Genomic DNA, 20,417 nt, shown 5'->3' with positions numbered 1-20,417 from the left:
TTTCCCGCTCTGCCACTTGAGCTGTGGAGGCTTATCTCGTGAACCAGATTAGCCTGTGCACTCCCACACATTTATTTATTATTTATTTATTAATTACATTTATATACCGCCCTCCCCCGAAGGGCTCAGGGCGGTGAACATGAATATACAAATAGAGCACAAATAAAATCAATAAATCTCAAATCGTTAAATAAATCATAGTAAATGGCTCTATAATCTTGCCAGCTGGGTGACCTTGGGCTAGTCACAGCTCTCAGCCCCACCCACCTCACAGGGTGTTTGTTGTGGGCGGGGGGGGGGGAGGGAAAGGCGATTGTAAGCCCTTTTGAGTCTCCTTACAGGAGACAAAGGGGGGGATATAAAGGCAAACTCTTCTTCTCTGCTTTGGGAAGCTGCTTTCTCTTTTCAGATCTGGGTCTAAAACCTAGGGATTTTATTTATTCAGGTGAGCCTGGTCCCAGAAATTCTGGACAGGTAGCAGTGTACAGAAATATAGGAAATGTAAATTTATCCTGGTTCCACAGATAAACCATCCCAGGAATATTGCAGCAACAGTATTTTTAGGGCTGTGATGTTCATGGCCCAGACTGGCTCTGATCTTGTCAGATTTCCAAAGCTAAGCAGGGTCAGTTCTGGTTAATATTTGGATGGGAGACCATCAAGGAAGTCCAAAGTTGCTATCGAGAGGCAGACAGTGGCAATCCACCTCTTCTGTAACTAGATGGCACTCCCTGTCACCAATGTTTCAACACAGTGGAGCATGCACACAGGCCAAGAAATGTGGGTCAGGAGTCCATGCAAGGATGCAAAGGATGCTGGGGCACAGTTATGTGGGGCAGGCAGGCATAGTGTGTGTAAGGGTTTGTTAGCCTTCCCAGGGCTCTCAGTGGAGCATAAGAGCTTGGTCCGTTAGAAGCTGGTCTGTTAGAATGGCTTGGTCCATTAGAAGCTGCAGTGACATAAACCAAGTTCCTTCTAGGGGTTTAAGTATCCCGCCTTGAGTGCCATCCGCTACCCTCATCTGTTTTCCCTTTGCTGTTATTTTGAAGACGGGAGAGCCAGGCCTTATTTCTACTGCGTTTCTAAGGTTGATGTGTAAACCTTCCTCTTCTGCATCTCTACAGAAGGCTCCATGCGGCCCACTGACACCGTGCCAGAGTCCAGCCCAGGCTCCACAGCCACACAGTCAGGGGTACCGACGCAGGTGGTCCAACAAGTCCAGGCAACCCAGCAGGTATGGAGATCAACCAGCTTTGTTGTGGCAAAGGCAGATGCAATCAGAGGCATGTGGGGAATCCCATATCCCTGGGTGCACACCGTTTAGTCACATGGTGAGCGTTGGGCACCAGCCGGGTCCCTGTGCCTGGCCTCTCCTGAGGCATGACAACCTGGCTGGTGCCTGGCAGATCCCCCCATGCTGGGGCGCTGCTTGCTGACTGAATTGCATGCCATGGCTGCAGGCCAGCTTCCACTCCCCACCCCGGGGAGGGCAGGAGCCAGCCTGTCGCCACGGTGCCCACCTGAGCTGTCTGCCGCCATGCCCTGCCCTCTGGCTGCCATAAGTGGGCCACCGGGGGGGGGGGGAGCTGGGCGTGGGAATCCGGGGGGGGAGGGGGCACGGGTAGCCAGTCATGCCTCAGGTGCCATTTAGGGCTGGTATGCCTCTGGATGCAATACACCAGTTGTGACAGATCTTTCTCTGTGGACCCTCTCTACAAAGGATTGGGTTGATCTTATGGTTTAGAGCAGGAGTCCCTGATGTGGTGCCCAGGGGCAGCAGGGTGCCTGGTCATGCCTTTCCTGGCACCCATGAAGTGTTTTTAGAAAGTAGGTGGGGCTTTTGCCCAGCAGACCTTCTGATTGGCCATTGGAACTCTTTTGAAGAGCATAAAAGCAACTCTGTTGAAGAGTTGCTAGTTAGTAGATTTGAGTATAATCTCACCCCCCCCCCCCGACATTGCGCAGCTGGCTCCACGTCCTGTCGCAGCCATCTTGTGATTAGCCACGCCTCCTGCAGCAGCCATTTTGTGGTTACACCAATGGCCGTGTTCAAATTCCAAAAGTGCCCGTGGGTTCAAAAAGACTTTATAATGGGTCCAGAGCACAGATGTGTCAATGAAGTATGGCATATTCATTTATTTAAAACATATCTCTGCTGCCTTTCCACCTAAAGAGCACCCCCAAGGTGGGAAACCTTAAAACATTTCAAATATTTCAATACCCTTTAAAAGAAAGGATTTGTATAAAACAATTCCATTAAAAAAACATATAAACACACAGACACATAATACCAAAACCAGAGAGGAGGATCAGTAGCAAACCAGACAGTTTTCACCCTTGGTGGAAGCAGAGGCGTACGAGGTCCAGGCGCCCAGAGACAAAACCTCCTCTGGGCGCCCCCCCAAAGAAACCCGCGCCCCCCCCCCAAAGAACCCCGTGCCCCCCCCCCACATCCCTGCTGCCAGGGAGCCTGGCTGCAGGGAGCCCCCAGATTAAACAGAACGCCCCACCCACAAAGCATGCAGAGTTGGGCCTCCCTCAGCCCCGCCCCCTGGTCTGCATAGAGATCAGTCCCCGTGCTTTTAGCACAGCGGTTCTCAACCTTCCTAATGCCACGACCCTTTAATACAGTTCCTTTAATACAGTTCCTCATGTTGTGGTGACCCCCAACCCTAACATTGATCCATTTTACAGTTGGAGAACACTGACGCAGAGAGTCTTAGGCGACCCCTGTGAAAGGGTCGTTCGACCCCCCCAAAGGGGTTGTGGCCCACAGGTTGAGAACCGCTGCAGGTCCAGTCCTGCCTTGAACTATCTTTTCAAGTTATGGTGAGCATTTCGACAGTAACTTGAAAAGAGAGTCCAAGGCAGGACTGGACCTGTAAAAGTAGGGGGATGGGGCCATGTTCATGATCTCCAAGGTCAGTGCCTTGGACTATGTTTTCAAGTTACAGTGAGCATTTCAACAGCATACCCATGAGCCTTTGCTAAATATGCAAGTTGATAATGGGTATGTTGTTGAATGTTCACCTCCCGCCCAAAGAACAACTGAGAGCCTCACTGTGAAGAGCAGGGTACTCCCATCAAGAACGTGGCGGTGGCGGCGGCCCGAAAGAACACTGGAACTACTACTTGTAACGTTGGTAGACACTGGACAATTTTTTTTTCAATTACCCAAGGTAGAATGACCGTTACAGCTGCAATAAAATTGGGGTATTTTTGTGGGGTGTCACAGTAGAGTTTAGTTTAGTGGAAGTATAGTATTAGGTCAAATAGAGTTAATAGGCTTGCACTAAACTTGGATCCTTGTTAGTGTAGGTAGGATGTTGTAGCTTAGGTTGTTTGTGGGTTGTGAAATTAATAGGAAGTCGCCATCTGCTTTTTCTTTATATCAGGTTAAATAGGATGTTGTTCGTTTTGTGATGGCTTATGATATTGTTATGCAATGTTGTTTATTGTAGATTTAGGTTGAGAATTGCTGTTGTGATATTATTATGTTATTGACATTGCTATTGTACGATGGTTGTTGAGACTGTTATGCTATTGTTGTAATATTATTATTATGTGTTTGTTGCTATGAAACGTTCTGCTGATGTTCTGCTGATGTTGTTGTAAGTGCATTAATCTATTATTAGTTTGTTAACCTGATAGTGATCTATTGAGTATTTACTGGATTATTGATTATTGTGGGGCTATTGTACTGGATTTCTTCTTACATTTAGTCCTATTGTATTATTATATTATTGCTATTTATTATGTTGTGCACTGCCCTGAGCCCTTCGGGGGCGGGCGGTATGTAGATTAAATATCTAATCTAATCTATCTAACCTAATAACTTGAAACAGAGTCCAAGGCACTAACCCACCCACCCGCACTTACTTTAATTCTGCTGGCAGCCTGCTGAAAAAGCAGCCTGCTCAGGCTGGCTTCGTGTGTTGTCAGAGGGAGGCTGACTCTCTGGTCATGTGGGGGGCCCGATTTTGCGCGCCCGATGGTGTGCGCCTGGAGACATGGGGTAATCCATGTTCCCAGGCAGATACGCCACTGGGTGGAAGACAGTGATAGAGGAAGACAGACAAATTTCCCTCTGGAGGGAGCTTCGCATTTTTGGTGTCACAACCAGGAAGGCCCTTGTTTGTATAGCCTCAGATGGCAGAGTCCAAACCAACACTTTGAATCACGTCTTGAAGCAAATCGGGAACCAGTGTAGATAGAACAAGATTGGAGTGACACGGTCCCTATGACAGTAGCAGTTAGATCAGGGGTCTGCGACCTGCGGCTCTCCAGATGTTCATGGACTACAAATCCCATCAGCCCCTGCCAGCATGGCCAATTGGGTCTGCAACCTGCGGCTCTCCAGATGTTCATGGACTACAAATCCCATCAGCATGGCCAATTGGGTCTTTGTAGTTCATGGACTACAAATCCCATGCCAGCATGGCCAATTGGGTCTGCAACTCCAATTGGCCATGCTGGCAGGGGCTGATGGGAATTGTAGTCCGCGAACATCTGGAGAGCCGCAGGTCGCAGACCCCTGAGTTAGATTGTTGAACTAGTTGCTGTGTGGCCCAGGATAGAATCCCCACTCTGACCATGGAGGCTTCCTGGGCGACCTTAGGCTACTCATACCCTCACCTACCTTACAGGGTTGTTGTGAGGATAAAATAGTAGATAAGAAAATGATGTACCCCGCTTTGGGTCCCCATTGGGGCAACAGGCAGTGTGTGAAAAAATAAAACAAAGGAAAAGGCTGAGAGCTAACCACCACGGCTGTTTGTCTGTGGGGAGGCATATGGTCCTTTGAAGTAGTTTAGAGAAGTTTTGTTTGGAATGAGAACTTTGGAGTTTGAATTCCTGTATTTTGTCCCACAAACTGTTCTTAAGTCATTAAAAAGAAAGCTGCTCTTTTCAGCTAACCTTGGCATCCCCATGCGAAGAGGAGTGCTTTATTGGCTAGATTTCTCCGAGTGGGAGGGATTTATAAGCGGTATGGGCCAATCAGGGGCACCATGTTTGCCCGCCATGGCTGTGAGTTGTCTTCATTTGCCTTCATCCTGAGCTGTTTTGTTTGGCAGAGGCTACTGGTCCAAGCCAGCGTGCAGACCAAGGCAGGAACAGTATCTCCTCTGCAGCTCACAGGGGTTCAGGTACCCCAACAGGTGAGTTTCATCGAATTTTATGATGCTACTTCCATCTCCTTCCATATGTCCAACTACTGTCATCAGACAACCATTTGTTGGCTATTCCACCACTTAGGTCTGACCTTGACCAGAACCCGGGCCTCTTCCGTCATGGCTTGGGGATATCCCAGAGGTGCTGTAAGGCCTGCCTGTTTGCCAGGGGTTGGAATGTCAGGCACCTTTTAAGCAGGGGAGCAAGTGAAGGACAGACTTGGGGTTTGCTGTTTTCGTTTTGGTTTTCACAGAAAATGTTTTTAACCTATAAACTGCCTTGAACCGCAAGGAGAGGCAAGATACTAAGAAAGAAAGAAAGAAAGAAAGAAAGAAAGAAAGAAAGAAAGAAAGAAAGAAAGAAAGAAAGAAAGAAAGAAAGAAAGAAAGAAAGAAAGAAAGAATATGCTTATGCAGGTGCTACGCACCTTCCCCAGTGACCTACTTCCTAAAAAGTGGGGTGCATCTGAGCTACAAGCACAGCCTTCTCCATCTGGAATGGTTCCCCCCACAGAACCTTGTGAATTCTTGTTGTACAGTGGTGTCGAGAATTGTCTGCTGCAGAAATTGTCCCATAGTAGAAGTCATTTCCCAAGATAATTCCTTTGTGGAAATCTCTTTTAGTATCTGCTCAAGAAAAGGCTAGAGTCAAGGTCTGCAACCTGCGGCTCTCCAGATGTTCATGGACCACAAATCCCATTGTAGTCCATGAACATCTGGAGAGCCACAAGTTGCAGACCCCTGGCCGCCGCTAGACAGTCATTTGTGTGGGCTTATCTGTGGGTAAGATCTAAGTCTGCCTTAGGACTCAGACAGGCAAGAAATGTATGCTGCAAGCTCAGCCTCAATATGCCTCAGGCCCATGGTGGCGAACCTTTGGCACTCCAGATGTTATGGACTACAATTCCCATCAGCCCCTGGCAGCATGGCCAATTGGCCATGCTGGCAGGGGCTGATGGGAATTGTAGTCCATAACATCTGGAGTGCCAAAGGTTTGCCACCACTGCAGGCCCACACAGGGAACGTGGATGGGGTTAACCCTTCAACCACCCCTCAGTTTTGTCCCACTCTCCTGCTCGTATTGTTCAGGAGGCAAGATGTTGTCCTTTGAGAACACACATTTTATTTAAAGCTCTCAAAAGGTTCCGAAGTTTTAATGTAGTCCTGCCACTGATAATTCTGATGGGAGATAATCACAGAATAGTAGATCTTTAACTGGCCGCTGGCTTTGTGTCCTGAAGCCGGTCAAATTGATTCTTAAAAGATCATTGACAGTTGACAGTTAAAGATGACAAATAGGGATCCACGAAACTGTCAGGTGGGATCCCATCTTGACCTCATGGGGGAGAAACCCAAAAATCCAAACTTCACATACACGCTACAGGGGTCAGTTCTATCAGTCACAGACCAGGAAAGGGATTTGGGCTTCTTAGTTGATAGTTCCATGGGAATGTCAACGCAATGCAAGGCAGCTGTGAAAAAGACAAACTCTATGCTGGGGATAATTAGGAAAGGAGTTGATAATAAAACTGCAAGGATTGTCATGCCCTTATATAAAGCCGTGGTGCGACCGCACTTGGAGTACTGTGTTCAATTCTGGTCGCCACATCTCAAAAAGGATATCGAAGAGATAGAAAAAGTGCAGAGAAGGGCAACAAGGATGATTCAGGGACTGGAGCACCTTCCTTATGAGGAGAGGCTGCAGCGTTTGGGACTCTTTAGTTTGGAGAGAAGACAACTGAGGGGGGATATGATTGAAGTCTATAAAATTATGCATGGGGTAGAAAATGTCAACAGAGAGAAATTTTTCTCTCTTTCTCACAATACTAGAACCAGAAAGCATACATTGAAAATGCCGGGGGGAAGAATTAGGACTAATAAAAGGAAACATTTCTTCATGCAACGCGTGAATATGCTGGCACATGAGGTGGTGATGGCCGCTAACCTGGATAGCTTTAAAAGGGGCTTGGACAGATTTATGGAGAAGTTGATCTATGGCTGCCAATCTTGATCCTCCTTGATCTGAGATTGCAAATGCTTTAGCAGACCAGGTGCTTGGGAGCAGAAGCAGCAGCAGCACAAGGCCGTTGCTTTCCCATCCTGCCTGGGAGCTCCCAAAGGCACCTGGTGGGCCACTGCGAGAAGCAGAGTGCTGGACTAGGTGGACTCTGGTCTGATCCAGCAGGCTCTTTCTAACGTTCCCCCACCCCAGCCTCTGCAGCTGAGCCCGCCAGGGCTCCTTTCCTTACTCAGCTGCCTCCCTCATGTTGCCTCCACCACTGATCCCAGGCCCAGCAAGAGGGGCTAAAACTCCCCTTTTCTTAACTTTTCATATTTTTTTTTGCAAACTTGTGGAATACTTCAAGTCTGAAGAAACATCTGGTTGAGGCGTTTGTGCCCCTCCTCTGCAGATTTAAGTACCTGCAAATACAGGGCCCCCTTCAGAAGCAGGTGTACGGCTGTTCGTTTCCATGAAGTCCATCATGAGAACTGGCTGTGGATTTCTGTTTGACCTCAGGCACCAGAATGGCCTTTTTGATCACCCGGCTTGTTTGCTTGCAAGATTTCTAAATGACTTGACACCTGCAAAAGCCGTTTACAAAACGGTCTGGCCAAACGGCTGAAACCCACCTGCCGTCTGGCGCTAGCCTTGCGCGTTCAGGCACTTGGGGCAGACATGAGCGTGTGCACGGAGCATGAAGAACAGTTTGTCTCGTATCCAGTCTGTGGTGAGGACCAGCAACGGCTGGGCTCCTTGCAGTCCCTCAGCCAGCTTAGCTTTGTCAAAGCTGGCACAGGTGAGACCACGTCTGCAAGAGGTCTGGGGATTAACCACTCTTGTTCCTTTTGTGTCGTCCCGTTTTAGCGACTGGTGGTGCAGAGTACTTCACAAGCCAGCAAAGGAGGATCAGTCACACTGGCCGTCCACGGCGTGCAGCAGGTGCACTCTTCACCTGAGGTGGGTGGCCAGGTAGATGCTCAGGCCCTGCAGGTTCTAGGAAAGGATGCTTTGTGTGCTCCGTCCAACCAGGAGCCCGGGGTGTTCTGCAGCTTTTCACCGGTTCATCTTCCTGCCCAGCCCAGTTCTCTTTTCAGAACTCATCGACCCACAGAGCTTCCCTCAGACTTTTCCTCTCACTTCCTAAACAAAACCTGAATAGCAGATTTTTCAAACTGGGCTTGTTTGGGGCTTATCCAGACTGGCAGACTGCTTTGAGCTGTGTCTGTCTTTCAGTTATGCTCAGAGGGTTGAGAGTTTGCTTTCATTGATTGCCCTGGAGCACGTCTTATTGCCAACACTGTGCCAGTGATGGTGGCAGAAAAGAAGAGTTTGGATTTAATCCCCCCCCCCCTTCCTCTCCTGTAAGGAGACTCAAAAGAGTTTACCAACTCCTTTCCCTTCCTTTCCCCACAACAGCTTCCTTGTGAGGCAGGTGGGGCTCAGAGAATTCTGAGAGGACAGTGACTGGCCCAGCAGGCTTCATGGGGAGGAAGAAGAGTTTGGATTTATACCCTACTTTTCTCAGCCTTAAGGAGTCTCAAAGTGGCTTACAACTCCGTTTCCCTTCCTCTCCCCACAGCATCCACCTTGTGAGGCAGATGAGGCTGAGAGAGTTCAGAGAGAACTGTGACTGACCCAAGGTCACCCAGCAGGCTTCAATGTGTAGGAGCAGGGAAACAAATCCAGTCCACCAGGTTAAAATCTGTTGCTCACGTGGAGGAGTGGAGAATCAAACCCGGTTTTCCAGATTAGAGTCCACTGCTCTTAACTGCCACTTCAAGCTGGATAGTCTTTTCCTACACATTGACTTTACACAAAGCCTTTCAGCAGAGATTTTCAAGTTGTAAAACATCCCTTCCTCTTTTTCTCTTCTTTTTTTTAATGACTGTCAAGTCGCATCTTACTTACGGTGACCCCCTGGTGGAGTTTTTCTGGGCGTGAGACGTTCAGAGGTGGTTTGCCGTCGCCTGCCCCTGGTAATCCTTGGAGGTCTCCCACCCAGGGTTGACCCTGCTTAGCTTCTGAGATCTGATGAGATCAGGCTAGTGTGGGCTGTTTGGGTCAGGGTCATGAGACCCTGAAAAAGGTTATGCCAGGGTTACGTTCGAAGCATAGGGTAATTTATTTGGTAGGCATTGTGCAGGCCCAGTTGCTTTCATGACTTGGTTTTGATAACCCAGTTTTTTAGAGAGGCAAGACTGTTCTGAAACTTTGCCCTTCTTTGGTTTATTACACTTTGGTTTGGTTTATTACACTTTGGTTATTACACAGTTGGCCCCTTTCCTGGAAAAGCAGTATGTAGTATGTAGCCACAATTAATCTGTGCTCTGATCACATCCTAGCTAGATGGTGGCAATATGCTCTGCATGTCCACAAAGGCCAGGTGGTTTGAAATGCAGCTGCAAGGCTGCTCACTAGTAGTATCTCACCACCAGTACTGGTGGTTCAGGGGTGTAGGGGGAGAAAATGGCGCTCGGACACTGCCACCCCACAGCTCCGCCCCGTTTCCCCCCCCCCCCACTTACCTTTTTCTGCCTGCCAAAACAGCTTTCTGCTGGAAAAAAACAGGCCAGGCTGGTGAGGCGGGGGCAGGCCTGGCGAGGTGGGGCAGGGGGGAAGGGAGTGGGGCGAGGGGGGCGATTTTCTGCCCTCACCACCGCACGCCCGGTGCACGGCATGCCCTCCTGTCCCCTTATAGCTCCGCCACTGTGGTGGTGCTTAAGTTTTGGTGGTTGGTTATTTTAGTTTTTGGTACTACTTGTGCCTCTCTTGCCTCTTGTTGCTTGTGCCTCTGTGAAATCTTTGCACTCCTTCAGGACCTGTTGCTGTCCCTGGGTCTCTGCCCCTTTCTCCCTGGGTAGTGACTGCTGCCGCCAGCTGCCACCAGCAGTCATGGAATAACATGTCCTGCCAGATGGGTTTGTACATCTAACACTCTCTCCCTCTCTACCTAGTGGCCATGTCTCCACCTGAGTGGCAGAGGCTTATCTGGTGAACCGGGTGTGTTTCCGTACTCCTACATTCCTGCTGGATGACCTTGGGCTAGTCACAGTTCTCTCTGAACCCGCTCAGCCCCACCTTCCTCACAAGGTGTCTGCTGTAGGGAGAGGAGGGGAAAGGAGCTTGTAAGCCACCTTGAGTCTCCTTACAGGAGAGAAAGGTGGGGTATAAATCCAAACTCTTCCTCCTCTTCTTCTTCCCTTGTGCTACCGGTAGCTAGCATCAGGACAGTCTGTCGCACTTCAGTGCTTTTGCTCTTTAGAGATGGTAGGCCAGATTGCTGCCCCTCCCCTTGACCGGTCTTTGGATAGCAAGAATGAATAGACGTGGTGTGTCTACAGAGATCAAGTGTGAAGCATCCAAAGGCTAAAAACTTAATCTGACAAAAATCAAAGATCACACATGGTTTGTTCAAGCATCCGGCCGAGCAGGGATGCAAAGAACAGGTGGACAACATGCAGTCCTCTAAATTCTGTGTTCATCCTACCGTGTTTCCCCGAAAATAAGACAGTGTCTTCTATTAATTTTTGCTCCCAAAGATGTGCTATGTCTTATTTTCAGGAGATGTCTTATTTTTCCGCTCCACAGCTGCATGCTCTGGTGTTCTGTTCGACGGGCATGCTTCCAAACAAAAACTTTGCTACGTCTTACTTTTGGGGGATGTTTTACATTTAGCACTTCAGCAAAACCTCTACTGTGTCTTATTCTCAGGGGATGTCTTATTTTCGGGGAAACAAGGTAACAACTTCACCTTGACCTCGTGACCTTTGCTTGCCTTCCAGCGCTCTCCCGTGCAGAACAGCAGCTCTTCGGCCAAACCGGGACAAGTTCAGCAGCTCCAGGTCCATGGAGTCCAGCAAGTGCCTGTTGCTCAAGAGGTGCTGTGTGTTTTACTTCCAGGGGAGTTCCGTCGGGTTGCCAGTTCTGGGCTGGGAAAATGCTGGAGATTTGGGAAGTGGAACCTGAGGCGGGGAGGGACTTCAGAGGCATAAAATACCAGAGGTAACACTTTGCAAGTCAGCAATTTTTCATGGCAATGGAAACCAACATATACCAGCTGCCATTAATGCGTTCAACCTAAAAGTGAGGACATAGGGGCTATGTGGAGTACCAATTGGGAGCAGCAGTGGTGTAGTGGTTAAGAACAGGTGCATTCTAATCTGGGGGAACCAGGTTTGATTCCTTGCTCTGCCGCTTGAGCTGTGGAGGCTTATCTGGGGAACCAGATTAGCTTGTGCACTCCAACACACGCCAGCTGGGTGACCTTGGGCTAGTCACAGTTCTTTGGAGCACTCTCAGCCCCACCTACCTCACAGGGTGTTTGTTGTGAGGGGGGAAGGGAAAGGAGATTGTCAGCCCCTTTGAGTCTCCTTACAGGAGAGAGAGGTGGGATAGAAATCCAACTCTTCTTCGTCGTCGTCGTCTTCTTCTCCTTCTTCTCCTTCTACTACTACTGCTACTACTACTGCTACTACTACTGCTACTACCACTATTTGGGCACCTGAGGCCAAAGATTCATTAAACTCTATACGCTCTCCATAAAATCATGGCACTGCCGAACGGTACACCGTATGCGGCATTATGTATAGAATTAGGTCAAAATACACTGATTTCCCTGGCTTGGTTAAGAACATTTAAGTTCTGGCTGCACGTTATAACACTGAAATGAGTAGTTTCCTCAATCTGCTGCTAGCTGAATTAACAAATTCCAGCTGGCATTAAAAAAATCATTAGGAAAATAGATGAAATAGGTCTTTCAATAGATAGACTGTTTATGCTAACATATTTGGAATCATATAGTCTGTTAAAGACCAGATTAATTGCATGGGATTATGAAAAATTAATAAGGGCAGCAAACAAAACATGCTCACCAATAAATTTATCCATTGTAGGTGAGAGTGGTTGTATGTATCCAAATATTAAAAGATCCAAATCTGAGATGTGCACTAGCTATGGCCAGATTTAATGTAATTCCATCAACTATATTGCAAGGAAGATACCAAAAGAAACCAAAAGGGATGAGAGAACTTGCTCATGTGAAGGAGGCCAAGTAGAATCTTTAGTGCATTCCCTTTTTTTATTGCCCCCAAAAGACCACCATGAGAAGTAAACATTGGAATCAAGTGTTGTCAAAATGCGAGGGGTTATCGGATGATCAAAACATTTACTTTCTTTTAAACAATGCAAATGAATCTTGGACAGATTTATGGAGCTTGGACAGATTTATGGAGGAGAAGTCAATGTATGGCTCCCAATCTTGATCCTCCTTGATCTGAGGTTGCAAATGCCTTAGCAGAGCAGATGCTCAGGAGCAGCAGCAGCAGAAGGCCATTGCTTTCACATCCTGCCTGTGAGCTCCCAAAGGCACCTGGTGGGCCACTGCGAGTAGCAGAGTGCTGGACTAGATAGTCTGATCCAGCAGGCTCTTTGTTAGGTTCTTATGTTCTCAAGCTTTCTTTGAACTGATAGCCAAATTTCTCTTAGATGTAATTAATGCTTTGGTGTGAAATGTGGGTATGCAACCATTAAGAATCCGCGAGAGTCTGATTGATTTTATGCATAATTATATATTTTAGGCTGTGATTTTGTGATTTTTATATGCCAATAAAGGCTTTGCATGCAAAGTCAGCCGTTTTCTCCAGGCACACTGATCTCTGGCAGATCTCCAGCCGCCTCTTGGTGGGGGGTCACTGCCTCACCTGGGTAACCCAGTCAGCTTTTTTGGGGTCAAGAGCCCGAGCTTGTCAGAGAGGCCACGCCAGACTCGCAGACTTCCGTTTGCTCGGCGTTTCCCAAGATTGCTTCATTGCATTCGGTTGTGTTTTAAAACTCTTGTCACAGCACTCCGGGGGTCCCCAGCCTTTTTGAGCCCCACCCACGAAAGGCCTTCTTGCAGATGTCACGTGCACTGCTGGAAGAACTTGCCAGCTAGGGTCACCAACCTCCAGGCAGCAGCCAAAGGTGTCCCACTCTGACAGTTGGTCTCCAAACGACCCGGGATAAAACAGCTGCTTCGGAAGGCAGACTCTGTGGTGTTATCCGCCGCTGAAGTCCCTTCCCAAACCCCGCCCTCCTCAGGCTCCACCCCAAAAATCTCCAGGTATTTCCCAGCCTAGAGATGGCAACGCTACCCACCATGGTAGAAGCAAACAGGTATCCTCACTTCATGGACAGTTTAGCCACCACTTTGATAAAAACCCTACAAAAACACAACATTCATCCTAAGAACCGGGACTTTCAGCGTGGCGAAGAAGCCCTTTGTGTCGAGCCACCAGGAAACCTCTGCTCTGGCTTCCCTGGAGGGCCCTCAGTGGGCACGTGGACATTTTGCCCTGTCTTTCCTTGCTCTTCCTCATGTCAGGCTGGAAGTGTCCTTGAGGCCAGGGCCCCCCTCACCTCCCAAGCAGATTTTGCCCACGTTCTTCCCTGAAGGGCACTAACAACATCTGCTCTGTTTTACCCCACAGAGATCCGTGGTACAGACGACCCCCTCGACCCCCAAAGCTGGCACAGTGCAACAGCTAGCCGTGCAGGGACTCCAGCAAGTTCATGTTACTCAAGAGGTGCGTTTATCTGTCATTCTGTTCGGTGCCCCTCATTGAAGCTAGCCTGATATTTTTGGACTCCAGCTGGGCCGGAGGTATCCAGCTAAGGCCAAAACCTTCACCTAATCCCTTTGTACCCACTCCTGACTTAAATTCTGACTGATGAAGAAGAAGAGTTTGGATTTATAACCCCCCCCTTTCTCTCCTGTAAGGAGACTCAAAGGGGCTTACAATCTCCCTTCCCTCCCCCCCCCAACAAACACCTTGTGAAGTGGGTGGGACTGAGAGAGCTCCAAAGAGCTGTGACTCGCTCAAGGTCACCCAGCTGGTGCGTGTTGCGATGCACAATCTATTCTAGTTCACCAGATAAGCCTCCACAACTCAAGTGGCAGAGTGGGGAATCAAACCTGGTTCCTCCAGATTAGAGTGCACCTGGTCTTAACCACTACGTCACTGTTGATGTGCCAACACCCCTCCCTTGCAGAATTCCATTCAAGCAACCACAACCTTCCCAGTCCAGGAATGGCTCTTCAGAGCTCCACCACAGTGATGTAGTGATTAAGCAGTGGCGTAGTGGTAAAGAGCAGGTGCACTCTAATCTGGGGAACCGGGTTTGATTCCCCGCTCTGCCACTGTGGAGGCTTATCTGGTCAATCAAATTAGCTTGTGCACTCCAACACATGCCAGTTGGGTAACCTTGGGCTAGTCACAGCTCTTTGAAGCTCTCTCAGCCCCACCCACCTCACAGGGTGCCATTTGTTATTTAAATGAAGCGGGGAGGAAAGGAGATTGTCAGCCCCTTTGAGTCTCCTTACGGGAGAGAAAGGGGGGGTGGAATAAATCCAAACTCCTCTTCTTCTTCCCTGTCCCCCTAAGGATAGAACTAAGTTACCCCAAACTCTCCTACTCCTGCAGATTGCTTCCTCCTCCACCTTAACGTCCGCTGCGGCTGCCAGGGAATGAAACAGCGACCGTTTTCTGCCCGTTCCTTTGCCTCTTACGTGTCTGCCCAGAGTTTATGGCCCACACTGGCACAATTTCACCAGACCTGAGAGGCTAAGCAGAGTTGTCCATGGTTAGAGCTTGGATGGGAGACCACCACCGAAGTCTAGGCTTGCTATGCAGAAGCAGCCAGTGACAAACCACCCGTTACTCTCTTCCCTGGCCTGGATGACCCAGGCTAGTCTGACGTTGTCAGACCTTGGAAGCTAAGAAGGATTGGCCCTGATGGGTACTTGCATGGAAGAGCACCAAGGACATCCAGGGTTACTGTGCCGAGGCAGGCAATAGCAAAACCCCTGTGCTCATGTCTGCCCTGCCCTGGATGGCCCAGGGCTGGCATGATCTTGTCAGATCTCAGAAGCCAAGCACTCCACCCTGGTTAGCATTTGGATTGGAGACCCCCAAGAAAGTCCAGAGTTGATAGGCAGAGACAGGCAATGGCCAACCACTGCTGTGTACCTCCGCTCTGACCTGGTTGGCCCGGGCTAGCCCAATCTCATCAGGTGTGGAAAGATAAGTAGTTTGCCTTGGTCAGTAGTTTGAAAGATAAGTAGTTGAAAGATAAGTAGTTTGCCTTGGTTGGGAAGACCGGAGGGGTCACTCAGAGGCAGGCAATGGCAAACCACCTCTGTGTTATCTCTGCCCTGACCAGGATGTGCCAGGCTAGCCTGATCTCATCAGAGAAACTAAAACAGGGTCAGTCCTGGTTGGTATTTGTGTGGGAGACCCCCAAGAAGTCTAGAGTTGCCCCAAAGAGGCAGGCAATGGCAAACCACCTCTGCCTGTCTCTTGCGTTGGGAACCCTACAAGGTACCGTAAGCAAAAGATAATTTTTAAAATGCTGTTGCAGCATCCCCCTTGGATAAAATGCAGAAGAGCCGGGAGACATTCCTGTCCGCCTTGGGCCAGTGGTGGGATTCAGCCGGTTTGCACCACTTCGGCAGAATGGTGCTTGTAAAATGGTGCTTGTAAACAACCAGTTGTTAAATTATTTGAACCCCACCACTGCCTTGGGCTCCTTTCTCTCCCCATAGGCCTCGCTTGGCTCCTCCCTCCCCTCCCGCTGATGCCTTCAGTCTTTCTGTTTATTGTTTAGAGCGCAGACAGTGGCCCTCCTAAGAGCAGTCAGCAGTCGCCGCATCAAGAGCAGCAACGCGCAGTGCAGCAAGGTCTCTCCTTAGAGTGCGGCGGAAGCAGCGGTGCATCCCAGCTGGCCGACTGCTGCTTGTCGGGCCCGGAGCACAGGCTCCACTACGTGCCCTCTCTAGACTGTGCTTCGGAGCAGTGGGTGGAGCTGGTCCGCATGCTCCCGCAGCCCCTCCTCCTGCCGCATCAAAAGGTGGTGATAGAGCAGCTGCCCTTCCTCTCCGCTCACCACGCCAGCCCAGACCAGAGAGTCAAGATTCAGAGAGTCCCTCAGGTGCTAGTGTTCGGAACGGCCGCCACCGCGCTTAAAGTAGGTCCTGCCGAGGGCGTCCCTCTGAGATCTGAGAGCGGCCAGCTCTGTGCCCTTTGCTTCCCAGGGAGGCAGGAAGGGGAGCCAGCTGGAATCATCCCATTCCTCTTCCTTTTCCCAGGGACGCTCCATTACATCCAACTGGTCCCCCTTTCCCAGCCCTGGTTGCAAGAGATGAAATGCAGGGATGGCTTCTGTTTTGGGGGTTTTATTCAGATTTCATTTCCTCTAGTCAGCATATGGTAATTGGGAGGGATCAGGTGCCCGGGGGCAATATTTTTATATTTGTCTTGGGAGCTAGAAACAAGGTTTGTCATAGGAGCAGCAGTGGCGTAGCGGTTAAGAGCAGGTGCACTCTAATCTGGAGGACCGGGTTTGATTCCCCGCTCTGCCGCTTGAGCTGTGGAGGCTTATCTGGGGAACCAGATTAGCTTGTGCACTCCAACACATGCCAGCTGGGTGGCCTTGGGCAAGTCACAGTTCTTCGGAGCCCCACCTACCTCACAGGGTGTTTGTTGTGTGGAGGGGGGGAAGGGAAAAAAGGAGTTTGTAAGGGAGAGAGAGAGAGAAGGGAGGAGTATAAATCCAAACTCATCCTCCTTCTTCGCCAGGCTCGGTGGTCACTGTGGATGGGCTAACAGTTGGGTCTGGAGAAGCTTGATCCAACTCCTCAGCTTTTTACCCTCAATAGTTAACACACAAGTATTGCAAGAGGGAGGCCTTGGGCCAGAGGTCACTGCTTTAGTAAGGTGGGAACGGAGGTGCTTCTAACCGTGTTGAGTTGTGAGGTGCTTCTAACTGTGTTGAGTTCCCCTCCCCCCACCCTTTCTCCAACTCACAGAGCGCAGTTGAAAGCTTTTCAGCTCAGGAAGTCTTGGAGGAAGCTCCTGTCTGAAGGCTGCCCCTCTAGCCCAGCTGCAGTTTGTTTTCTGCTCCCAAAAAAGGATCGCTCACTTTGCTTGAATCCCACCCGTCCCACTTTGCCTCTAAGGCAGGGGTCTGCAATCTGCGACTCTCCGGATGTTCATGGACTACAAATCCCATCAGCCCCTGCCAACATGGAGAGCTGCAGGTTGCAGACCCCTGGAGAGCCACAGGGAGAGTGGCTGGTTGCAGACCCCTGCTCTAAGAAACTCCCGTTGGCACAGTTGCTTGCGTTGGGACATCGCAATGAACCGCAGCTTGCTTTGAGCTTGCTTTCTAAACCCAGGCAGCTTAAGTGACACTTGGCACCCCCCGAGGGGAGGAGTGAAGGGAGCTTGCAGGCAGTTTTTTAAATTGAAAACATTTTTAAGGATCAGTACCAGCACCTTGCGTTGAGCCTAGAAGCAAAATGGAAACCAGTGTAAATGGAACAAGACAAGGGGAGATACGGGCCCTGCAACTCCAGTCAGCGCTCTGGCCCCAGCATTCTGGACCAACTGTTGCTTCCCAATAGTCTTCAAGGGCAGCCCCACACAGAGCACATTGCAACAGTCTCGTCTAGATGTTACCATGGCATGCACCACAGTGACAAGATCTTTTCTGCCTGAGAAGGGCACATCAAGTTCACCAGCAAAGGCACACCTGGCTACCGCTACCACCTGTTTATCCGTCAGGTGGCCTCGGTCCAGGAGCACCCCCAAGCTATGAACCTGCTCCGAAGAGTTCCTTCAGATCATAAAGCATCACAGCCACCACAGCAAACACAAGGCTTCTGGTTTTACAAGCAGAGTTCCTGTTCCAGCAAGGCAGTCTTGGAAGCCATACTGTGCCATCCTAGCGCAAGGGCTGTTTCACACCTTGTGCAAACTACTGTGTGTGAATCCGCCAAGGAGCTGCAACCAATCACGGCTCCTTAACAGATGTCCCTACATCATACATATATAGGTGAGGATGCTGTAGGTTTTAGCTGCTTCCTGCTGAGTCAGACCACTGAGCCATAAAGTCAGGATTGTCTGCTCAGACTGGTAGCAGCTTTCCGCGGTCCCATGCCTTAACCGCCTGATTCCTTGTTAACTGGAGATTCCAGGGGTGAATGTGAGACCTTTGACCCGTTCTGCATGTCCAGGGAAGCGGCTGCACACTGGTATAAATGATACCGGTGGAGGCCCGAGACTGTTCACTCGCTTCTGTGCGGGGAGCAGCTGGACCCAGGAGTGGCTGCGGGCCGCGAAGGCACCTTCACACGGAGGTGCCTCCATTCTGTTTTTCAACTTCCCTTCCCTGCACAGCTTCGCAGGGACGAGGGGAGACGCCCCCATGGCCATGGCAACGCCTTGGGGGGCGGAGGCCAGGAGGCATGTCTCCTTGTCCCCATGGAGCTGCGCAGGGAAGGGAAGTGCTGAAAAAAAGTGGGCATGCCTAAAAGCGCCGCCCTCAACCTGGTGCCGGTTGCTTGGAGCCGGTTGCACAACGCTGTTTTCAAAAAAACAGCTTTTCCCGCTGTTTGCGGGGGAAAGGCACAGTGCTGCCTTGTTGCAGAGGTGTTAGCGTGTGAACAGCACCCCAGGAACCGTGTTTTTACCATTCCTGGGGTGCTATTTTGGGCCCGTGCGGAACGGGCCTTTGAGTGCCAAACTGATGCTGTACCACTGAGCCACAGACCCTGCCCATGTGCACCTATGACTTTTTAAGATTATACCTCAAAACATCATGTGCACAGTGACTGTAAGGGTCCTGAACTTGTGGGTGGCTCCGCCTCTGTGCTCAAAAGGGAGAACCTAATATATTGCGAACCACGAGGGGAACACCCAGTCAGTCCTTTTGTGATGGAGCCACACTCCGCTTCTGACCCTTTTTCGTGGAAGGCCTGGCGCCCAAATTCCTTGACACATAGAAGGATTCTCAGAAGAAATATTTGTTCCTGAGCTTCTGGACATTGGATTGGAGTCCAGCAGCACCCTAGAAACCAAGATTTCAGGGGTATGAAAAAAGCAATTTGTATACAGTTTAGAACGTCACAGCAGTATACTCTCAACACAAAGATAACAGCTAGCCAGATTCTAGATAGGTAACTGGCCTCGTAATACTTCAACGTTGCGAGAAGCATAAGAAAAAACGAATTGCAGAGCGCTGTCCTTCTTGATTATAAGCACTGTTGTAACTTTTGAAAAACCTTGACCTGCCTTTAACAGCCTTGAAGTATTATGAAGCCAGTTACCTATCTAGAATCTGGCTAGCTGTTATCTTTGTGTTAAGATTATACTGCTGTGCTGTTCTAAACTGTATACAAATTGCTTTTTTCATTACTCCAGTGGGAGAGATGTAATAATTTTTCCAAAACATCCGATTATTGTGTCGTAAAATTATTTTGGTTACTTATAAGTAAATTGCTACTCCAGTGGGAGACACAATTTTTGAAGTAGTGTCTGAAGAAAGGCACTTTGAATCTGGAAAGTTCACATCCCGAAAATCCTGCAGATCTCTACGGTGCTCCTGGACTCGAATCCAGTTCTTCTAATGCTGACCAACACAACTGTTGCAGTTCTTATTAGATCACTGGTGGTTCAGTATCAGGCACGGAAAGACACAATGGCAGCTGCGAGCTTGTTCATAAAGGCAGAAGCAAACTAGCTTTGTGAGTTGGGGGGCAGCAGGATTGTGGAATGGTGGCTCCGACAGCTGAGATGGAGACCGGTCCCTTCCTGCCGCGCCTCCCTTTTGCTGTTCCTCTCCTTGCCACTTTCTGCCTCCGCAGGTCCAGCCGCTCCAGCAGGTCCCGGTGCAGCACGTCTATCCCAACCAAGTGCAGTACGTGGAAGGAGGAGATGCCAGCTACACAGCAAGTACCATGTGAGTGTGTCACAGAATCACAAAGTTGGAAGAGACCCCAAAGGCCATCGAGTCCAACCCGCTGCCATGCAAGAACTCACAATTAAAGCACTCCAGACAGAGGACCATGCAGCCTCTGTTTAAAAACCTCCCAAGAAGGAGACCCCACCGCCCTCTGAGGCAGTGAATTCCACTGTCAGACAGCCCTGACAGTCAGAAAGTTCTTCCTAATGTTTAGGTGGAATCTCTTTTCCTTCACCTTGAACCTGTTACTCCTGGTGCGAGTCTCTGAGGCAGCAGAAAAGCATCTTGCTCCCTCTCTGACATGGCATCCCTTCAAATATTGAAACAGGGCTATCATGTCCCCCCTTGACCTTTGCTTCTCCTGACTAAACATCCCCAGCTCCCTAAGTCTCTCCCCGTAGGGCATGGATTCCAGACCTTTTACCATTTTGGTTGTCCTCCTCTGGACCCATCCCTTCCTGAAT

The 20,417-nt window shown here is 49.6% G+C and overlaps 1 protein-coding gene across 3 annotated transcripts in view; it reads left to right on the top strand.

The window, feature by feature from the left end:
• Window positions 1–20,417, top strand: part of RFX1 (regulatory factor X1) — an 85,651-nt gene that overhangs the window by 29,749 nt on the left and 35,485 nt on the right. For all 3 annotated transcript variants that reach the window (XM_048489678.1, XM_048489680.1, XM_048489679.1), the window contains exons 3-8: window positions 1,125–1,234; window positions 5,076–5,159; window positions 8,038–8,130; window positions 10,956–11,051; window positions 13,641–13,736; window positions 19,856–19,950. In XM_048489678.1, coding sequence (XP_048345635.1) covers window positions 1,125–1,234; window positions 5,076–5,159; window positions 8,038–8,130; window positions 10,956–11,051; window positions 13,641–13,736; window positions 19,856–19,950 — 574 coding nt within the window. The remainder of the gene's footprint in view (window positions 1–1,124; window positions 1,235–5,075; window positions 5,160–8,037; window positions 8,131–10,955; window positions 11,052–13,640; window positions 13,737–19,855; window positions 19,951–20,417) is intronic.

This window comes from Sphaerodactylus townsendi, linkage group LG03 (genome assembly GCF_021028975.2).
Source record: "Sphaerodactylus townsendi isolate TG3544 linkage group LG03, MPM_Stown_v2.3, whole genome shotgun sequence".
Lineage (NCBI taxonomy): Eukaryota > Metazoa > Chordata > Lepidosauria > Squamata > Sphaerodactylidae > Sphaerodactylus > Sphaerodactylus townsendi.
Note: the sequence above shows the minus strand (reverse complement) of the source record. Positions and strands in the feature narration are given on the sequence as shown.